General features: G+C 37.7%; 2 protein-coding genes across 2 annotated transcripts; both read right to left on the reverse strand.

The window, feature by feature from the left end:
• Positions 1-4448: 4448 nt before the first annotated feature.
• LOC149835266 (ADP-ribosylation factor 1-like) lies at positions 4449-15242 on the reverse strand. The gene is made up of 9 exons (XM_090011780.1): positions 15178-15242; positions 14905-15067; positions 14760-14798; positions 14507-14569; positions 11848-11866; positions 8403-8514; positions 7658-7705; positions 5333-5463; positions 4449-4799 (listed from the first exon to the last, which is right to left on the reverse strand). Exons 2-9 carry the CDS (start codon positions 15005-15007, stop codon positions 4766-4768), a joined length of 549 nt encoding a protein of 182 aa, XP_089867906.1. The 5' UTR covers positions 15008-15067; positions 15178-15242; the 3' UTR covers positions 4449-4765.
• A 3871-nt stretch (positions 15243-19113) lies between these two features.
• On the reverse strand, positions 19114-23828 carry LOC149835267 (D-3-phosphoglycerate dehydrogenase 1, chloroplastic-like). Its single transcript, XM_090011781.1, has 5 exons — positions 23368-23828; positions 20964-21340; positions 20495-20605; positions 20297-20392; positions 19114-20201 (listed from the first exon to the last, which is right to left on the reverse strand). The coding sequence occupies exons 1-5, from the start codon at positions 23771-23773 to the stop codon at positions 19530-19532; spliced, it is 1662 nt and encodes a 553-aa protein (XP_089867907.1). The 5' UTR covers positions 23774-23828; the 3' UTR covers positions 19114-19529.
• Between the last annotated feature and the right edge of the window lie 257 nt (positions 23829-24085).

The following is a 24085-nucleotide window of genomic DNA, read 5'->3' on the forward strand; positions in this document are numbered from 1 at the left end:
CGGACCCGAAACTCCGATTAATACATGGACCGGGTATGGTTTGTAAAATTTTATACCAGACATGGGCCTGACCCGAGTTTCGATTAAGACCGCAATTTTTTAATGTAAAAATGATAAAAAAAAATATTGTTTTACCAGGTATGGCCCTGGTCTGGTTTGTGTAGTTCTTATCAGCTTCGGGTATGGTTTCTCTATGGTGGTCCGATTAGACTCGGGTCCAGACCCAATACCATACCCAAAAATCGGGGTCAGGTCTGGTTCCACCTTGGTTCAAACCAAACTCAACCCGTTGACACCCCTAGATACGAGGGATCTCCTCACATACGAGATCCAAGGATTTGAAGTCCGATCTCTCCCCGTCGGATTTCAAATCCTTGTCACTCCGACAAAAGTGAGGATCTCAAATCCGAGATAGCCTCAGATTCGAGATCCAGTGTTTTGTAAAACTCAAGATTTTAGTGCCACATCACCATGCATATGCCACATCATATTACCGGATCTAAGATCCGAGGCATTCAAAAGCACCCTTAGGGAGTGGGTGACTTAAGCTTCTTGATTTCAAATCTTGATGAAGTCTAGAGCAATCCCCAATAATGTTTTAACTTCTGTTTGTAAGACTGGGTCTAAATCGATCCCATTAATAGTGAAGTTTACATATTCTACAAAGAGTCAAGGATGGCTGCGATCTTCATAAAGGCTCTTGTCTCATTTTAAGTCTTGACAAGTTAGGCATGACTATAAGACAAGAGATTGGAGTGAATGAGGAGCACCTTGATAGGCATTCAAAGCCCTCATGAATGGGACGTCTATTGCTTCGATGCGCCTCACTTTTTTTTTTTGAAAAATGACCGTCCTCTAATATGACACATTATTTTTAAAAATATAAATATACTAAAACTCTTTGCATGTTCAAAATCATTGATTCTTGACTTATTTAAGATCATTTTACCCTTCACAATATATTTGTACCGACCTCCTGATGTTCACAGAAATATGTTACGAATCTCGTAACATTCACATAAAATATTTTTGTAGACCTTCGAACGTTGACACAAATATGTTGTGAACCTCCGAATATGGTTAAAATTACCAAGAAGATTCACAGCATATTTATGCAAACGTTCTGACTTCCCCATGCTCTCTTAAATATGTTGTAAACCTTCAAATATGGTCAAAATTATTGAGAAGTTTCACAATATATTTGTGTGGGTCTCCTCACTTTCACACAAATATGTTGTGAACGTCTGAAAGATGAAACTCACTGAGATGATTTGCACTTGCTATAACCTTCTGTTCTCATTTATGTAGATCACCCAACATTCGCGCAATTTTTGTGTGAACCTCTAAATATGGTAAAATTCATTGAAATTTTTGCATGATAATTGCACGAACCTACCGACATTTTGCACAATCACCAAAGAATCATAGGGAACTGGAAGATAACATAGTTAGGGTTTTCTTGAAGGGCAAAGAGAGTAAAAAATATATATAAGTATATATGAGTCCAAAATCATGCCACTATAAACTTTCGAAATTATATGCATGTTGAAAGGTAACCTAAATATAATGAGAATCTCTTTAATTTGATTTAAATTATATTTAAAAATTCATAACATATTTGTGCAAACATTAGGAGGTTTGTACAAATATGTTGTGAAGGGTAAAATGGTCTTAAATAAGTTAGAAATCAATGATTTTGGACATGTGAAGAATTTTGACATATTTGTGAGTTTTTGCAAGAATACATCATTCTTAGAGGACAATACAATTATTTTCTCTTTTTTTTATGTAGTTCATCTTTTGGAAGGGAGATACTAAAAGGATTGATCATGGAGGCTCCAAGTGCACCACTATTTTTTATGGCTTTGTCAAAAAAAAGATGGTCGTATTACAAGGGTTCCTCTCATTTGATAGGGGTGACTTGTGAATTTCACCAAGTTTACAAGATGTCCCAAGTTTAAACCCATGGGTGATGTCCCTTGCTACAATGTCAAAGTTGGGTGTACTCACTAATAGAGGTGTCAACAGGCCCGGTTTACCCAGACCCGACCCGAACCAAACCCTATAGGGTCTGGGTATGGTGATAAATAAGAAGACTCGATTAAGACCCAGGTCTGGACCTGAAGGTCCGATTAATACATGGACCTGGGTATAGATTGTGAAATTTTATACCAGACCCGAACCCAACCGGAGTTTCGATTAAGACCCGCAATTTTTCAATATAAAATTGATAAAAAAAATATGGTTTTATCAGGTTTGGTTCTTGTAGTTTTTATCGGGTTTGGGTATGGTTTTTCTTATAGTAGACCCAATTTGACTCGGGTCTGGACCCGATACAATACCCGAAAATATGGTCCAAGTCTAGTTTCACATGGGTCCTAACCAAACCAGACCCGTTGGCACCCTACTTACTGGTGGGTAGGGACCTCAAGGGTTTTACCAACTGCAGGCCAACCTATGTGCAGTTGGTGATGGAGAGGGATTTTTTCTTGGATTCTTAAAAACAAAAATTTGTCTGTCAAAAACATAGAAGAGGTAAGATGAACATTTTGCCAAATCTAATATGAATCACAGTGACACACCATTTAGAGTGTGTATCATGGGTGAGATGAGTAGCAACTGCTATGACATACTGACGTTGACTTTGACACGTATGGGTATTGTTTTATAATTTCTAATATATGTTTAATACTTTTTAATAATATTTTAGTAAAAAAATTTATTTTTATGCCAAAATGTAAAAAAAATGCTTTTTATTGATTAAAATTTTAAAAGAACCCATGTCCTCATGTCCTCATGTCCTATTTTTCAAAAAAACTTTGAACTTACATGTCAACTTCTAGCTTATATGCCCAAAACATGATTATAAAAATCTATATCATAATCTATCATCTACTTGAGAGTTAGGGTTATGGAACAAAAAGGGTTAGGGTTCGAACGAGAAACAAATAAAAAAATTAAAAAAAGACCACAATGACTTTATATATGAATTGGCAAACATGCGAGGTATAGACATTCATTGTAGGTATTCGTAAATGTCAACAGACATTTGTGAACGTATGTGAAAAGTATTTAATTAAAAACAGGTTTGCAAGTTTTCTTTAAGAAGGTCATACTATATTTACAGAGGTTGAATCAAAGTGTGAACATCAAGTGATTGCAAATGTCAGTACACACTTATGGAGTTCATTGAGGATTATTTAGTTAAAAGAAGGTTTGCATGTTTTCTTCAGAGTATTTTTACAAAGGTCGTACTATATTTGCAGATGGTCGCAGATTCTCATTTTTATTATACCTATATATCGTGCAAACCTGCAAAAATGTCTTATAAAAGTCAAGAAACAAAGATTTTGGATATGCATAAGATTTCGGCAAATTGGTAGGCATTTCGAAAAATGCACCATTTTGCAAGGATGGTATGGTCATTTTCTGAAAAGATAATCTAAGTTTCCACAAATCGGGTAACCACAAAATTATTTTGTACGAGAAGTTTTGAAATCTCAAAAACTCATTTTGGAAGCACGATACCACACCCTTATAAATTTTATGCCAATCTCATTTCCAAAAGAATGAGAAGTTTTCTTCTTTTAATATAAAGATTCAGCTTCCTTGATATTGAAAAAACATTTTTCGTGTTAGAACTATACTCTCTTTTAATTTTTTTTTATTATCGATCCTGCATATAAGATAATATTTTGAGAAAAGACTCGAAAATATAAGATAATATTTTGAGAAAAAACTTAAAAATTGAATGTCTAAATGCAAAGGTTTGATTTACATTTATTATGTTACTTTCTACTTGATTCGAGTTGGCTGAGACTCATTTTCCCTAATGCTTATTATGTGCGATATTTCATGCAAACTGTTTTTAAACACACTTCTTGCTTCATGGATGGTTTGTGGGATATATGTTGGACATAATCCATTGTACTTACAATCTAGTTCTGATCTCACGATGCAAATTGTTTTGACCGAATGTGACTTAGTAGACATGTGCAGCATGGTAGATTTAGTGGGAATCGATCCTTGGAACATGTTTTTTCAATGAAAAACACTTTTTTGGATTAAAAATATTTGATGTGTTTACAACCATTGATTTTTAGATCACCAGAAAAACCTGTATACATGTTGGATTCCAATGATCTGAAAACCAATTCCAGATGGTATAAATGGCCGAATTTATGGGTAATGATCGTAAATCTTTTGACAGCAACATTTTAACGTCATGGACCCTTGTAAGATATTATCATCATCAATCCATATATGCATCATTGTCACCATCACCATCATCCTCAATTCTATTACGAGTTCTTGCTTGCATTGAGTCTCCCATTGCAGCTACAAAATGGCTCTGTTTGCTACTTTTTAAGGCTTGTTGAATTGGTACATGGGTAACCGGGATGGTCAGGCAGTCCACTCAACCAGAGCCAATCCCAGGCATCCACAATTTGGATAATGTGAGGCTAACAAATTCCAATTGAACAAAGAAAGTGTGTTTTGTTACAGTACAAATCAAGCACTGTCTCGATCCTTTGATTCATGAGGGGAGAAAGAAAAGAAACAAAAAGAAAGAATCAAAGAAAAAACACAGTTTTCAAGCAAAATTGATGTTTCACCACTCTCTTTTCAAATTAACTATATATATATATTATGTAGAATTAGAGGTGGTTCACATTGAACCCAAACAAATTGCTCCATCAATTTGTTGTTTCCTCTACTGCTACATTTCTTGAGAAACACAGCCATATGCTTAAACGATATTGTCTCAGCCACCACCAGACTTGAGTGTATTGCTTAACCTGCACCAAGAAATAGGTGTATCAACGCAACAGAATGACCAAAGATTAAATTTTAACAGCACGTGCATGTCAATGATAGTTTAACAGCATGTGCAAGGGCGCGCACATATCCAAATCAGAATTTTTTTTGTTTTTAGAGGACCATGAAATCATAGTTATAACAATGAAGAGATACGATTTGACAGAAAATCATGGCATGTCAATGATCTAAAGCTATGTATGGAACATAATGAAACGTATTGCAAATGTTAAATAAAGGACATCCGACATGCTATTTTTACACAATTTCTAAGTACTAAAAAAGGGAACATGAAATTGTCATAAATTGGAGCATCCCTATGACATAGCTTAAAAATAAAACTAAGCATCACACGTGAAACTGAAGTTATAATCTTAATCCACCACTCTAAAGAACCAACCATAGCCATATGCAAACCAATTTGGTAAGTAGAATATTCGGATAATTAGTCAGAACTGGAAGACAAATATTCAATTTTATACTTGCCCCATACCCCGAAGGTAACAGTAATTACCAGTCCAAGCCCTCAAAGAGGCCTTCTCCTTTTATGGCTGAAGTTTTGAAGATGGCCCATTGCCGACTTTTGATCTTGTGTAGTTCTAGGGCTTCAGTAATAGCAGCAGCATCAAGTGCACCAGGAAGATCCTGCATATAAGGAACACATTATATACATACAATAGATGTTTCAACTCCGTTACTGTATTTGAAAGTGAAATAAGAAATAAAAAATAAACAATGTTGCATTCATATGAAAGATCCATTTTCATGCCCTACAACTGTTTGGATGACTATTAAGAATGAATAGAATCACATTGTTCTGTTTCTCAATCTTTCTGACTTGCTCCTACAGAACCAACTACAAAGTATTGCTTAAGTCAATCATTCACAACCACTGGTGAAGGATCAGAGGTGCACATGTGCTCAACATCAATTAGACTGAAGAGCCAGCAATCAATCTGACAGGAAACATAAAAAACACATAAAGGGAGCATTCCCATGACAACTGCAAGTCATGCCTTTACTGGCAGCAGCGCCTTTATAAATAATAACCACTCAAGCACATATGGACAGGTACACACCTAGGGGTGTCAACGATTCGGGTTTACCTGGACCTGACCCTGACCAAACTCTATAGGGACTGTGTATGGTGATAAATAAGAAGACCCGATTAAGACCTGGGTCCGGACCCGAAGGTCCGATTAATACATGGAGCCGGGTATAGTTTGTGAAATTTTATACCAGACCTGGGCCCGACCCGAGTTCCGTTTAAGACCCACAATTTTTCAATGTAAAAATGATAAAAAAATATTATTTTACTGGGTATGGTCCGGGTCTGGTTCATGTAGTTCTTATCAGGTTCGGGTATGGTTTTTCTTATAGTGGATCTGATTAGACCCGGATGTGGTCCCAATACCATACCCAAAAATCGGGTCCAAGTCTGGTTCCACCAGGGTCCGAACCAAACCCGACCCATTGACACCCCTATACACACCTGATGATTTGGAATCCAAATTTACAAGCACCTGGGATAAGACACAACTAGAAAAAAACATAGATGACTGTTGGATGGACCCGATTAGACCAGGATCTGGACCCGATACCATACCCAAAAATTGGGTCCAAACCAAACCCGACCTGTTGACACCCCCCTATGCACACCCGATGATTTGGAATCCAAATTTACAAGCACCTGGGATAAGACATAACTAGAAGAAAAAACATAGATGACTGTTGGATGCACCAGATATGTTGCACTTTAGCACATGATATGATAGTAGAGAATTGATGCAGGTCAAAGGTAATGGCATCATTGATAAGAAAATGGCTAAATTAATGATAGTGTATTTCGAGAAAACAATGCTTTTACATGATTCTTAGCTTACTTAACATGAACTTTAGCCTTGACAGACCTGCCATAATGCAAAATAACAGGACACTATTACTTCACATAGCATCATAATACTTGTGTGGACATCATTCTTGACAAGATCAAAGCCTAAACCAAGCATAGCTTGTGGTTCCTCTGGCTTAGTTTGTCAATCTTTCAAGTTCTTACACAAGAAATGCCCAAGTTGGGATGAAGCAGCTCGCTTGTTTTACATCTCTAGATGTCCTATGCTAGCATCAAAACTGAAACTTGCACCCTTATCCTTTGTTTCCAAGAAAATTGCACTGGAGAAGATGTTCTTACCTTCGAACATGTTCAATCCAGTGTTGAAGGTTTCACAAGCCTGAAGGTCATCCAGCAATGCTAATCACAGAGTTTCAAGTTTTAGAAACTGAGCATATAAACAGCAATGGTTGCAGATATTGGACCAAAGACTAATTTGTGCTTGATAACCAACTTGCACACGGAGATGTCACCAACATCAAAATTTCAACTACAAACTTGTGATGAATCTTCTACACTAGGTAACACCATATGGCTCAGAAATGAGAAAAAATGATAAAAGTTTCATGCTTCTTACAAGCATGACAGCAGGAGAAATACTCAACATGAACCATGCTATGGATACAGGTTAGACTCAAGTTTTGTGCTACATGCAGATTATTCATTATGGAACAATACAAAAGATTGGTATGTAAACTATTTTTGGACAGGACACAGCACCTACAAAAAGATGATATTCAATCATGAGGCCAGCATGGAATAGACAAACCAAAATGATAATTGTTCAGATGATGAAAAACATCCATGATGCTAACATGCAATAGAAAACCAAAAGCAACATATCAGATGATGCAAAATCCATGAGGCTAACATGCAATAGAAAAAAAAAACAAGAATAATTCAGATAACGTGAAAATGAAAGAGCTACAGTCATTGTAAGATTGTAACCTGCTTGTTAGCATAAATTAGAACGACTGCACCTTTGAGCTCTTCTTCCTGTAAAAAATAACTGACATGTCAACCTAATAATGTTGGTAAAATATTATGAATCCATAAAACACAATTTTCAATGAATATCAACCTTTGCATAAATGAATGTGAATTGTGAATGTCAAAAAAACATGTTAACTTGACCAACATGTCTCAATATTGGTCTAAAAGGATATATGCTTTAGGTTCTTACACTACTCTCAACTTATATATTTCAGGCATTATTTATCATAAGTTTTCAATAATTTCCTGTTTCTTATTCATTTGTTGTGAACAAAGATGCAAATACTGATAAATGACTGATTGGGATCTGTGACACATTACATATATATACTCCAGATAGAATACTACATATGAACAAATATTTTAAACTAAAAGGCAACAATAACTGCAAATGCCAGTTGAAGATCCCATATGTATGTTGAATCCTGTGCTGAAGCCAAATAGATTTAGGAACTTAACTTCTTAGCAGACCTGAATCAAATGTTATCTGAGGCTAATTTTCACATTTAAGAAAAAAAAGATAAAAGTATGATGTAGCGTGTTGTTAATGCACTGAAAGTGTTTGACGTTCATTTAGCAGTACAGCATTGACATATGCAAAATAGCACTGAAGAGTGCAATGAGCCAGCATATGAATTTACAAAATCACCATAAGAAACGTAAAACTCATTTTTGTTAATATAGAACAAGCACCAAGTACCTCCAAGATGGCATGAAATTCATCTTTTGCTATTACTAGTCTGTCAGTGTCACTTGAGTCAACAACATATATAATTGCCTGAGTATTTGGAAAATAACATCTCCAGTATGGCCTGTATTAAACAATAAAAAAAATAACAATGATACCAAAAACACACGGGTAACAACAAACTCACAGATAAAAAGCATAACCAAAATTATTAAAACGCTAAAAAAACAGAAACCAGGTAACAACCAGTAACAAATTTCACATTAAAAAGGACATGTGAGGATAACTGAATGACAATGTCACCAGCATCAGTATATTCCTACAAGCAGGGAAGACATTTTTCCCCCTCACATAATTATTTCTGCATCAATTTCTCATCTTTGTCTTAAAATAACATCTTTAAACCCTAAACTAAAACATTTGCAAGAATTGTAAGAGTATAAAGCCTCTATGAAAACAATAAGGTCTCTGGGCAATGAAAAACTTGTGAACTACTTTAAATGTTAATTCCACAACTAATTGAATAACTGACGACTGGTTCCAACTTAGCAGCTGCACAGACCAGATCAACCCAGCAAGACCTAGAAACCACTTTATCTATTCATAAAAGACAAACAAGTCTATTGAATCATTTTACCCAGAGAGATAGAAACAAACTTGCAACATTTCAAATACATGAGAAAGAGATATAGCTGAGAATGACCCATCAAATCCTATTGGAAACCAAGCCAACTCAATCCATAGCTGCACTGCAGGTCATGGTCACATCTTGAAACATCTCAAACTTGTCAATAAACTGCAACGTTTATACATGTGTACATACATGAATGCACATGTACATACATATGTGCATAGCTACACACACACATGAGAACTAGAGTGTGAACTGAGATTTTCACAGGTTTTTTCTGTTTTTTTCTCAAATCTGACCATATGGATGTACTCTACATGCTTGGTTTTAAAGGCACCGGCTCTTTGATCGTCTGAGTCTGATAAATAAGCAGGACCTTTTAAGGCTTGAAAATCAACAGCTCGGAATCTGTTACCTGGGTACGGGTGCGGGTATGGAGGGTACGACACAGCAATTCCAAAAAATGTGGGTACAGGGACACGGCTATATAAAATAATTATATATATATATATATATATATATATATATATATATATATATATATATATATATATCAGGATCCATATTAAAATTCATTTTTTTATCTTAAAATGAGAAAAAAGAGAGTTTGGATCTGGATTATGTTAAAAAAAAGAGAAAACAAAAAGAAAGGATTATCTTAAAAATCCTTTTTTTATCATATTAAAAAGCATCCATATTAAACTTTTTTTTAGCTTCACTGCCCCCTTATAAAAGGGGAAAGGGCGTAACCCTAGCCATTCCCCTTTTTTGTTCTCTCTCCTTTCTCTCGGTTTGTTGCGGGAAGAAGAAGAAGAATGTACCCCCCCCCCTCTCTCTCATTCCTCTCTGTCTCCCTCTCACTCTTGTCTTCCCCCTCTCTGTTGGGAGACAGAGAGGGGGAAGACAAGAGACAGAGAGAGGGGTAAATCGAGAGAGAAGACAAGAGCCAGAGGGGAGGGGGGGGGGGGAAGAGCGAGGCCAGGGAGAGAGAGTCAAGGATTTTTGTTTTTTGGGGGCGGAGATTTTTTTTTGTTTTTTCGGGTACCAGGCATACCAGCACTGCACCTGGTACCAGTACCCATGTCAACGTGTGTTGACACCGGTAGGGTGGTGCAAATGCCGTGTCACGGTAACATAGCTCAGAATTTTCATAAATATTCAAGTATCCAGAAATCATGTTTTTTTGTCGAAAAAACATGATCCAACAATCAATTACTAGAAAATGGACCATGCTGAACACATATACAGGAATGGGTTTGCAAAAAAATTTTTACCAAAAATGCATATTCTAAATGGCTATATATATATATATATGGAGAGAGAGAGAGAGTTTTGAGTATAGATATAACATGAACCATCCAAACAAGGGTAGGTCCAAAATCTACAAAACTGAGGATTGCATAGCCATCCCTCTCCATTTTCCCCAAGCTCGAAATAACTTATGTAATTTTTAGCAAGAGTATCCTTATCCTTAGGCCATTTCGCTTTGTATATAGGTACATCTAAGCGGTTGACTGGGAGAGATGGAGAGCAAGAGCTCACCAATCTTCACAATTATACTGTTTGGACACCTCGTACATATATATATGATACTGTCAAACAACTGCCATGTGTGTGCACCAGGGAATATCAATTTGTTCTTGTGACTTTGCACCTTGTGTATATACTACATACAACTATTGGCAAGTGCTGTTGTGCATTCTGTCTCATGCAATAATTATCCAATACAGTCAAGAAAGTAAACATAAAGCATCTTGCTAGTATAGGCATCTAAACCAAAGTGAAAATTGCCACAAGATTTACATGAATATTTCAATAAAAATGCAATATATATCCAAGTCTCTAAAACTATGATATAGCCGTAATATTCTGAAGTATTATGACGTAAGCACTTAAATATATATAACAGTATTTTATCACAAAATGATGTTTTTAGTGGAAGAATATTGGGAAAATTCCTAATTTAATGTTTATTAAATATTTTATATTTTAAGATTTGCATTTGATTTTTCTAAATTGATTCATTTTTGCTGAGTTTTTCTTGAAAAACCCAAAAAAAATTCAAAATTTCCCAAGAACTCATGGCAAATGTATTGCACCTCTAAAACTTTGTCACTATGATATAAACTATCTGACTCAAAGCACACTGCATCACTGGCACATGGAAATGGCACTCGAACTAACCATAATAGTATTCTGAATTACTTTCATAATTTTTGCCCTATTATCTCAAGCTATGTCACACGGACTCTTCTAACAGGGCACCGCACCCGCGTCGCACCCGCACCCAGGCGGGTGCGACACTTGGACACAACTTCCTTTGTATTAGGCGAAGTCAACCACACTGAGGTCCATTTCTATCCAAAAGTAGATTCAGTTAACCCTAAACAAGTCTATTTTTATCTATATTATATATAGAAATACATAACACGTAGTGTTAACTTAAAACTCTTAAAAATTATATATATATATATATATATATATATATATCCTCCCTGCACCCTTGCACCCAAGTTTTTTTAAAGTGCCGCATCGCCACACCCGCACCCGTACCCGTACCCACATCGGCACCCGCACCCGCACCTATGTGACATAGATCTCAAGTGAAACAGAAGATTCTTTAAGTTATTAACAGATCCTGAGTTATAACATTACCATATATTCAAAAGATAGGGCTTTCAGTAAGCCTAGAAAGAACACATGCATCTAATAAGCATTTGTGAGGCCAAAACAAATAAAGAACCTGGAGAAGCCATACTAGACTGATCTGCACATTACATGCATAATTTAACTGCACTTGGCCAAGGAAAAGGATGAAATCTTTACCTGATGCTCGTCTGTCCGCCTGTTTCATTAAAGAAAAAAGTATGTGTCACAATCACACAATATGTAAATTTTCAAAGAAAAGAGTAGCCAGACACATTAAATGTGTGTTGAAATGCTAAAAAACCGCCCTACCACACATTTTATACTCAAGTATTTCATTATCTTCTTCAAAATGACTATATAGTCCATGTGCTACCAATAACAAGTATGAGAAACTTTTGCCAATAATTTTCAAGGAACAAGAATACAAAGGTAGCATTATCTGAAGGAAAACATTTCGAAAAAGACCAACACAGAAGTGCATGTCATAGCTTGAGAATCCCGAGAATAAGGGCAGTTTTATTCATTTAACTGTTGGAGATCTCAGGTTATCAAAATCTCACTTCAGGAAGGGTACTGCACCTGTGTCAGCACATGTCAACACTTGTATTGGTACTGGTGCCATGGGTACGGGTCAGACCACTTTCAATTCAGACCCAATCTTACTCATTATGTGGGATCATTTTAGTTCATTTTTAAGATGCATAAAGTGTTTTTTTCATCCATGCTGTATACACATGCATAAATGCACATACATATACGTACAGTACATATTTTTTCTAAAGAAAGTATATACATATATATATATATATATATATATATATGGATATGCATGTATAGCCATACCAGCATACCCATACTTTTGGAAATTCATGTGTCTTACCAAGTTACCTGCACCCGTGCTTAGGTGACATAGATCAAGATATATTTTGGAAAGCAGTTCCGGATGGCTTTTCATACTTGCTTTATACAGGTTCGGCATAAATATTGGGCCTATAAAGCAAGAAACACCTTTCTGGTGGTTGTTGCAAACTTATATAATTTGCATCCAAAAATGCCCTTAGGCCAAGTTGTCTGTCATTAAAGAATGCAAGCAAAAGAAAAGGTCCAGACAGCAATTGTGAAAAGAAAAAAAATGGAAAACCGACAAAGTGCTTGATCCAAAAAATTGCAAGATGTTTTTTGTTTGATACAGCCTCAGAATGAGCACTATAGGACTTAGGCCTCAAGATTATAAAACTTCATAGCAGTGAGGCACTTGGCATTCAATGAATACCAGCATGGCTCTCCTTTAGATAAGCAGTTGCCTCTGCTTCTTTCTGGGGTCCAAACCTGAGATGCACATAATTTAATCTCTACCAATCCACTCATCACAATCAACTGAGTTATTATCCTCAACTTATGCAGTTGATAATGGCCATTTTAATGGTTCCCCTGATGATTCTGTCAATTGATAAGTAAATGCAACCTATTGCTGATCACCTCAAGGAGGAAAAGTTAAGTCATTCAACCTGAAGGAAAATCTACATCCTAACAAGACCACATGCCAAATGACACAACAGTTTGTCCTTCTAAATAGAATAATCGACACAATATCTGTGATAGGTTTAGCTTATTTTGCCACCGTTCCTTTTCAGAGAGGCTAAAATCAGACCATTTGATAGACGATAGATACAAGTAACCTTTTCCAATATTTTTTAAAGAACTAGAATGCATAAAAGGTTGCATGTCCTAAGGTAAAACATTTCAGTAAAGATCACCACATAATTGTATTTGGTATCTTGAGATTTCTGAGGACAGGAGCTGTTTTATTTCTTTAACTGCCAAAGATCCCAACTCAATTGACCAAGATAACTTTTATAAAGCACTTTCCAAACATCTCCAAAAAACAGGTGACCAAGATAGGTTTCTTACTGCTCCTTTTGTTCCTATGTCCTAGAGACTTTTCCGCTTACTTCTCATTTTGTAAAAACCATTAATGAGAATTTTTTTTAGAACTTTTCTTTAACAAAGACACATAGAAAAACAAAAATACTGAAAGAAGTTTGCTTGCAAAAATATTCATTGGTGATATGATATGCTAGAACAACAAACTGAATAGAAGAATAAGAGTCAAGATGTTGAATACATAAAAGGAGCACAATAAGTGAAAAGGATTAGAAACACTAAGACATTAATAGGCAGCAGAAGCACAGAACATACAGCAGTTACATGCCTAGGGCACTTAAAGACTGATATATTTCATTACATTGGTCTAGGTCTGGACTGGTATTCAGCAATTAAACTAGAAGGCTACCATCATCCCGATAATACAAAGTTTTCCGGTAAAAGCGCATCTGATCTTTTTTTTGTGTGTGTGTTTAACTTGATGTTGATAGTTCAAATGGAACAGTAATCAGTTCCAAAAATTTGATCACCCTGACTACGATATGATCCAATATCTTAAAAGTAATGAATCTTCTTATATGTTACTCTTAGCATATCCACCTGAGTAGGATCACTGTTCGTGGTTTCAAAGAGAAAAGTGAGATCAAGGCTGAAGAACACAAATATTTCAACAGCTAAGAAATGAAGCCCCCTTTACTCCAATACATGATTCAACGAAGAAAGATCAGATAAAGCTGGGAAGAAGCAGATAGGGGCTGGAAACTAGATCACACACTAACTGCATCTAAAAGCAGTTTGCGTTGAATTTCTCAAGTTCTCCTTGAATCTCCAAAGTAACATTCATCACGATGGAAGTAACTCTAAATGCAGTGCATCACACAATAACCAAAGAAAGTAAATAAAACACCACAGAAAGAAATGAGAAGTGAGTACCAAGGATGAACAATCCTACCAAGATCCCAGACTTGAAATTTAATATTGTTGTACTGCACGGTCTCCACATTGAACCCAATAGCTGAATCACGATTCAAGACCAAAACAAAATGTGAAAACAAAATAGAGGAAAGAGAAGTATGCACAAGAAAACCCACGAAAGTTAAAAGGAGAACAGCTCGAATTACCCATGAAAACCATCACAGACACCAAAATCAAGCAAAAAGAAAGATACCCAATTCCTACGAAAAGACAGAAGAACGGAAAATTACTTGGAATTGTAGACACCACTTCTCCCATCTGCAGCCGATCTGAACGAAAGCAATTAAAGACCAAACATCGTCACAAACAATCAAAACTAGAACGACCACCAAGAAGAAACGAAGCAAAGAAACACCAGAGAGATCAAAACCATACAAAGAATCGTCGTCTTCCCCGCATTGTCAAGGCCCAATACGAGGATCCTCGCTTCCCTGTTCCCGAAGAGGGAAGAGAAGAGTCTCGAAAAAACCATACCCATCTTCAGAACTTCAGCACATCTGATTCCTCACTCAGATCCGATCCCCAAACCAATATTTTCCTGCCAATTCCAATCGATATGAAATTGGATCAAGAAAGTTCGAGCAAAGAAGAACAATATAATGAAATAGTGAAACAAAAACAGTTGGGGGAGGGAAAGAAAACTCAAACCTGAACAAAAAAGAGAGAGAGAGAGAGAGATTGCAGGAGAAGAAGAAGGATGGATTGGAAGAAGGTGGTGGCTTAAATCGCAAGCGAGAACACCACCACCACAATCATTTTTAACGCGGTAATTGGGAAAAAACGCGTTCATTTTGAGAGAGAGAGAACGAACGAACGAATTACCAAAATTGAAAAAGAGATCACAGTTTAGGACAAAAAAGGCTATTTACTGTTGAGTTCAGGAAAAGTCGTGTTTTGACTTGTAGGACAACACTAAGGATGGCAGTGGACCGGGAGAAAACAGGGACCCGCCCCACTTGGCCCGTTTGGACCGGGGCAGGAGGACATAAAACAAGGATGGAAGCGGGGATGGAGGTTAAAATCAAAACTCATGCGAGTATGGAGGTGGGGATGGACTTAGGCTTTCTTCCGCCTCGCCTTGCTCCGCTCTACAGACACACACACAGTTAATAAAATGCTAAAATACTCTTTAGGGATGACAGTGGACCGAGGGAAAATGGGGCCCCACACAGCCTTGCCTCGTTTGGACTAGGGATGGACAACATGAAACAAGGATGGTGGTGGGGATGGAGGTTAAAATCAAAACCCGTGTGGGGATGAGGAAATGAATTTTGAAACGGAGCGGGGGTGGAGACCTTGTCCTCCGCCCCAACCCCAGTCCACTGTCATCCCTAGACAACACCCAACAAAAAGTCAGTTGTGTCTGGCAAGGCTGGTAATCGAGCTGAACGAAGCAAATGGAGGGTGTTCAAGCTCGGCTCATTTCTTATGTCAAGCCCAATTCAAACAAGCTGAACATGAGCGGAATTAAAAATATTATTATTTGGGGACCAAAGCTTGAACAAACTCATTTACAAAATGTTTCACGATTGTAAGCAATGGGAGTTGAACTCTAAACTTAGTGTTTGCCAGACACTTCAACCACTGCGCCAAACCCCTTGGGTCTTACCATAAGAAGTTGATGTTACAGGAAGAGAAAGGCAAGTTACAGGAAGAGAAAGGCAAGTGTTTAAGAAATGTGGTGAAGCGTGAAATGTTTAAACCCAAAAAGAGACCAAAGGTTTAAAAAAAGGATTAGTTAAAACTTAAAACCTCTGTATTATATTTTCCAAGTTATTTGATATTATAAGTCATTTGCTAAGGTGTTTGTGATATTATGTAAATTAATTTTGCTATAAGCGGATAATTTTTAAAATGAAAGTAAATCGAGAAATCATATTTTTTCTTTATAAATGAGCTTTTTATAAAGTTTTGATAGCATGAAAGAAACATGAGTCTGCATGCTTTAGGAACAAGTGTTTTATTCTTATATATATATATATATATATATATAGTGAATCCAAAGGTTGATTCTTATTGAATTAGTCATAGTGAATCCATCCATCCATGCATCAACCCGCGCGGCTCGGGTTGTTTGCTAGGAGCAGTTAGTGCACATTACCTTGTGTTGGGACGTTGCAAGTTCGAGTACCGATGACATAATTGTATAACTGGTAGGAGTCTGCCTAACCCCAGCTTTTTCAGTCCAAAGAAAAAAAAAAGTATATTCATGATGTCAGATTTGATGAAAACAACTTGCATCAATGTGTATAGGGTATGATGATCGGGATGATAAAGGAGATGAGTGTAACCCAGGTGTCAATCATCCAGACCTTTTTTTTTTTGAAAGGCAAGCTGGGGTTAGGCAGACCCTTACTAGTAATACATCTATACCAGTGGGTTTTGAACCTGCAACGTCCCGATGCAATGTCACGTGCACTAGCTGCTCCTACCAAACAAATGGAGCACCCGTTGGTCCAATCAACCAAACCTTAATAGGGCGTTTGGATAGGAAGGAAAATATTTCTCACGTGTGGGGGCAGTTTTCTAGCACGAGGGAGTTCAATGGAAGTTACGGGCATTTTGCTCATTTCATTTTAACTACAGATAGCCAAAATGGCACTTGGAAGCATAACTACAAATGTTTAAAACGGCAAAATAACGGCCGTCAAATTCTTGTAAGGGATTGCAAATTTTCACATTTATTGCATTTTTCAGATATATAAAAATATATGTGTATGAAAAAGTAGAGGAATTAAAATATAAAAAATAAAACCACTTGTTCCTTCACCAAAATGACTGACAAAAATATAAACTTGCAATATGTACAATTTTCATACGAAAATATCATGATATTTTTCAATTTAAAACATGTGGCATAAAATGTTACGTCATATTTTTAATATAACGACGATATTTACCACATACCTTGGAACTCCAATTGCAGTAAAAGTAAGAGCACACATGCATAACTTCAAACGAGTCAAAAGCCATCTCGGAATCAATGTTGTCAGTATCAGTATCGTATTGGCCCTGAATCGTTTGGCCAAACGATTCATGGTGAATCGGCCTATACCAATTCTCAAGTGAATCATTCTGAATCGGCTAAAAATTAATTAAAATTTATTTTGTGTCAATCAGAATGTGACACATGTTAAAATCATTAAAATAATATTAAAATTTTAAGCATTTTTATATTTATTAAAAAATATCTGATTCAGGGTATTATCTTATCGATTTTCTGCTGATAGGATACGTATCAACCGATACACGCAGACACGCACCGATACTCACAACATTGATAAAGAGGCCAAAAATCACTCTCTAGCTTTGAAGAGTTTGTTTGGCATCACGTGAAACATGACCAAGTTCACGAACAATGCTGTTTTTATTTCTTTTCTCTTCTTTTTTAAATAATGAGAAACCATCTCCGATAACCGGGTTACTTAATGGGATCGCTCATTAAGTGAGTGCAGAAATTTCACCAAACCCAGATGAGTATGAGGTGCTGGTACCAAGTCTGGATCCAGGCTTAACTAAATTTATAGTGGGAAAAGCCAAACACCATATATAATTATAGACGCAAAAATAATATTTTTATGTTTTTGCATTAGAAAACATTGTGGATCTCAATCAGAATTCATTTCAGACGTGGGTCTATTGTACGGATCTGGATCAGAAACTACAGGTCCGACCCCAATTGTTAATGGGACCTCTCTTTTTTTATTACCACACACAGATCCAGTACACTCTGTGATAGTTCATACCCGACCTATTGACACCCCTAGAGTGCGATCCAAATGAAACATGACTTAAGTTCATGAAACTCCAGCCTGGATGGAACTTGAACGGTCGGACATGTTTTGATGTCTTTCATCAGCCAACATAAACAGTGGATAATGTGAAAATTCTGCCTAACAAGTCTACTTTCAGTTTCAATCTGGCCAGTTTTGTTGTCTTTACATGCACTTTTAATGCATAGATAGGCGTATGTGAGCGTCTTTTAGGTGGATCCGGGTCTGGGTTCTGGTGGAATCCATCTAGGTGCAAAGCCCATCTCAATTTCTGATTTAGGTCCAGAGAGTGTCTATTCCTGTGCAAGTCATGATCCAAATCCAATATGGTCCTAAACCATCATATAAATTTGGTTTCATGCTTAGGTGGGAGTATGGATACAGTTTGTGGTCCAGATTTGTTGCCCAAATTGAATTCATGGTAAGGGGGTCTTTTTGAAACTGGACGCAAATCCCTGTATATGGGACGCAAATCCCTGTCCATTGCTAGGAGTTGCATTTTAGCCTAAACTTGAGCCCAGACTTTAATCCAAGTTTCAGACCATAGTCACAAATATCATCCTTTTTCGACAATATGGCGAGATTTTCAGAACTCGATAGAATCTTGCAAGAAATCTGATATTTTCGACGTGTATTTTGTAAATATCCAAATTTTATCTTGATATTATAGTAGTATAAGTACAATATTCATATTGTTTATATTCTTAATGTTCTTATTTGTCATATATTTTAAAAGTTTAAACATACCGATATTTTCCCAAAAACAAAATTTCCAATTTTATCGTCGTTGGACGAGAAAATCCGGATGAGATTTGTGAAGTAAAATTTTAAATGAATACCCATTTATAGCAACCGTAGGGGCAACCATGATTAGCATTAAGATGAATACAACCAGAAGTAGCGTGCAACGGGACATTGCACTCTTCCTTAATTCAGACCTTACAAGTTACAACACTGATCTCTTGCCTCGTAACAGCATATAGGCAGAGGTAACATGCAACGAGATATTGCACTCTTTTTATTTCAGGAACATAAACGCCACGCACCTCACAACGGTGATCTTTTACCTCATAAACACACACGGAACAAGAACTTTGTAAAGAGAAGAAACAAAAAGCTAATTCCAGGAAAAAGCATCGTCTGACAGGAAACAAACACAAGTGCACCTCACTGTGAAAAAACGGGCATCAAGCAAACTGGCACTAAATTCTCAATCCCATGTTACCTCTACAGATTGAGGAACACAAACTCTTCGATCGCAGGCACATCGCCTATCTTCTTCAGAGTGCTTTTATCTGGCTCCTCGTCTACGCCGATCACCATGACCGCGTGTTTCCTAGGCGCTACCCTTCCCACGCTCATGAAATTGACATTGACATTGTCCTCTCCAAGGATGTTTCCAACTCTGCCAATCATACCAGGTTGGTCGACCTGCCTGCACAGGATCAGGTTCCCCTCGAGGCTGACGTCCACACTGAATGATCCCACCAGTGTCAGGTGAGGTATTCCGTCCTTCACCCTGCCTTCGACTCTCACTTCACGGGAATCAGACATGGCGCTCTCGAACCGAGACTCCACATTGGCTATCAGAACCTGAATTGATTCGAGAGGGGTCTCCGGTGATCCATCATGAACAATCCGTTCCTCACTAATCCTCAGACCCCTTTGCTTTGCTGTGAAATCAGCATTGACAATGTTGACAAAGGTATCGGATATGGGTTCTATGATCCCCTTCGTGATCATTGCTCGCAGTATCCTTGTGTCCAGATCATCAGGATCTCGTGCCGATTTGTATACAACCTTGACCGATTTCACGCCGCTTCCTCCTGCTACCAGTTGCACAGCGATCCTGCCAAGCTTCTCGGCCAGCACCACGAAAGGTGCCAACTCCGACAAAACCTACAAAGATGAAAAACAGAAACATTAATCTACAGATGTTGAAAGGATCTATCAATTATCTGAACATGGAAGAGACATGAAGGGCATATATATACCTCAGCAGAAACCATGGGCGCATTCACAGCAGTTGCAGCGAGCTCACCATTCAGCGCCCCAACAACAGCCTCTGCAATTTCTATAGCTACACCCTCCTGGAGATATAAATGACAGAAATTTAGTTCAGAACCGAAAGGTTGTGGTGGCAAAAAGAGCCACATCTAATACAGTAAAATAAATTAACAGGCAAGGCAAACCTGAGCTTCAACTGTGCTGGCTCCAAGGTGAGGTGTCACAGTGACCTTCTCGTGCTGCACTAACTTGCAGTCTTTTGCCGGAGGCTCTTCTGCAAATACATCTAGTGCTGCCTGTTTCAAACACGATACAACGACTTATCAGACCTAGATTTAAATGTGCATGACTTTGCAGCAAGAAGTAAAATCCTATTTTTCCATGGTCAACAGAAGCCTGATGCATCTTTGTGTCTGTGCATGTATAAATCAAATGCATGAACACTTGAAATACATACTGTTGTCTGTGGGGAAGCATTTGAAGATATCCACTAGGACATCTGCATGCTTTATGGAAATGCATCAGGACAGAAATTTGTTTGCGTAGATCACATTACTAAGAGTATAATTCAGATTTCAAAGACAGGACCTAATGTCTCATGAACTTATCAAGCTCATATAAGTGCAAGAAGACTTAAGAAGATTAGGTCAGCACCTGAGCAACTATGCCACTGTCAAGCGCCCTAAGCAATGCATCTTCATCAATTACACCACCCCTTGCCACATTAATAATACGCACACCCTTCTTCATCTTCCCAAAGGATTCATCATTGAGCATCTTTGAAGTAGAAGAGGTTAATGGCATATGAAGTGAGATGAAATCTGCAGTAGATATTGCCTCATCAAAGCTTACAAGTTCAACACCAATAGCACGAGCTCTGTCAGCTGGTGCATAAGGATCATATGCAATAACATGCATCAGAAGGCCTCTTGCACGTCTAGCAACTTCTGTTCCAACTTTTCCAAACCCCAAAATGGCTAATGTCTTACCAACAAGGGAAACACCAACATACTTGTTCCTTTGCCATTTCCCTAATCACAAGCAAAAGTAAGCCCATGTAAAACCAGTGAGCTAGCACTCATAAACATGAAAGTTTTCATCAGAAAATGCATCACCATAGAATACATGGAAAGAGGAATTAATCGGTTCATGCATAAGATAAGTAACTATAACAGTCATAGGTAAGAAAACACATCCACCATATGTGAACTGCCTGGGAAACCTCAGCACATCTCCGAGAGTAAATGATTCAAAAAATGCACTATTCCCAACCTTCAGTTATGGTAGATTTGCAAATAGTAAAGCATGTCATGCATATGTAGACGTTCGTGGAGAAATACTTCGTCTGATGAGATGTGAAAGGTAACTTGGTTCAAACCAGCACCATCCAATCTCGCTGTGATGTCAGCATTCCAAACATAATTGTGATCACAGAGAAAAAAGAAAGGAAAACTACAAAGTAACAAAAGAAGAGCAAAAGGGAAAGACATGGCCGTAATACCAAAAACTCTATCGGGAGAGCAGAGATAAATACCGAGCTCTACATCATAAATTGACCAACCATTTCCTGATCTCTAGAAATAGTATTACCCACATACTAACCGTGGTACCCAGACAAGAGAAATGTCCAAGGACAAAACTTTTTATTTGAAATTTCTAATTAAACTCTCATGTTGCCTCCCAAACAGAAATAGGTTGTCTCTACTGTCATGAACAGGGGCCAAAAACAGCAACTGGCCTAATAAAATATTCTGTTGGAAAGATGGTTCAACTCTAAGCAATACTAACAAGTGAAAAACTATATACAGAGATGAAAGAAAAAGCACCACTACTAAGCTAAATGCAGAACTCCTCATCAAGATCACTGAAGCTCCCAACCTCCATACTTTTACACATATCAAGTTTTCAACTAAACTAACAAGAAGGGGCTTCACCTTTCAGAAGCCGCACACAACCTATAATGATTTTCCAGAAGGTTACTGGTAATGTATGCTCCTGAATACAGCTGATAGCTTCTCAGGCACAGCTTGCTGCCAAATTCGAAACCCCTCCTACCTTTCTACATAAGAACATTGCTAATATAAAGACCTCATGAGTCATGAATATGATGCAGTGGCACTGACCAGAAAAATACGAAGATGTAGCAGGTGGAAGATTAAATCGATGTAACTCGTGTATAAAATTGTCATGGACCACTTTTGATTATTCATTTGGTGATGCATATTGTACCTCAGAGACATGCCAGCACATGGAGAAGCTCCGATCTACGAATTTGCAAGCTTGTACCAACCTCTCAATTTTTAAATCATACTAGACATCTAGAATTCAACTGGAACACAACCAAAGGCAAATATGACAAGTTAACAACCAGATCTATTGCCTACCTACACAAACAAGCAGCTTAGATTTTACTAAATCCCGGAAATGTATAAGAGAAAACTAGGCATATATATATATATATATATATATATATATATATATATATATATATATATATATATATATATATATATATATATATAGAGAGAGAGAGAGAGAGAGAGAGAGAGAGAGAGAGAGGGGAAGTGAGGACAACAATGGAATTTCTTCCTGTCCATAAGAATCTAATGAACAGCACCATCTTCTTCACATTTCTTACAGTTACAATAATATACAGGTAAGAAATTTCATCTAGAAAGCACCTTTCTATAAATCCGCAGCTCATTCAAAGTTCAGGATACTAAATACCAATATGCCATAATTTTGCATCATCCTTTCATCGTACACAGAAATGCTTACTCAAAATTAAGGAAAAGAGATCATCCAATCTCTGAAACTTTTGATATCCAACTAAAATAAGATAAGCAAGGACCAAAATGACAATAGATCCAGAACTTTCCACACTCAGATTTAGTAGATCTACAACTTTTTTTAAGATTTTAACTATAATCACCACCGCAAATCCAACACTAGTGAAGCAAAACAGATGTGCGAGTATGCCGTGCCAATACTACCAACAAGAATGAAGATAAAAGTAATCAAACTACAGATCGACGCCCAGAGCTAGCTTAGAACCTACCGGCTTTCATCGAGGCATCCGCCTGGGCGACGTTTCTCGCCATGGAAGCCATGAGAGCGATCCCGTGCTCGGCTGCGGCGACTGTGTTGGCCGTCGGAGCGTTCACCACGAGACACCCGCACTCAGTTGCGGCCTGGAGATCGACATTGTCGATCCCGACTCCGGCCCTCCCGACGACCTTCAGCCGGCCCTTGGCGGCCTCGAACACCTGCCTGGTGACCTTCGTCCCGCTCCGGACGATCAGGGCGTCGCAGAGCGAGATCTTGGCGCAGAGCTCCTCCGGCGTAAGGTTGTAGGAGCAATCGACGTTGCCGAAGCCCCGGAGGAGCTCCAGGCCGGCCTCGCCAAGCTTCTCTGAGACGAGGATCGTCGTCTTCCGTCCGTTGGATGAAGGAACGGAGGTCATGGCTTCCTCTTACTCTCTATGTGTCTCTCTTCGTCTCTCGCACTGTTTGCCGTGAGAGTGAAGTGAAGGAGATGAGGTCTATTTATAGAAGGGGTTTAGGCAAATTGCGCTATTTGTTAAGGGTTCAACTGTTGTTTATTATTTTCGAGTGCGGATCCCTCCAAATATCCTTATTCACGAAAAAGTACATCGGGAAAAGCATAAATTACAAAAGCACCATTACTTTTGGCGGACGCTTTTTTAGAGTTTCATAATTTTTTGGAGCGGGTCGGAATATTGAAACATGGATGTCACATGGATACGGACACGAGA

This window comes from Nuphar pumila, chromosome 6 (assembly GCF_984573655.1).
Source record: "Nuphar pumila chromosome 6, dmNupPumi1.hap1.1, whole genome shotgun sequence".
Taxonomy (NCBI): Eukaryota; Viridiplantae; Streptophyta; class Magnoliopsida; order Nymphaeales; family Nymphaeaceae; genus Nuphar; species Nuphar pumila.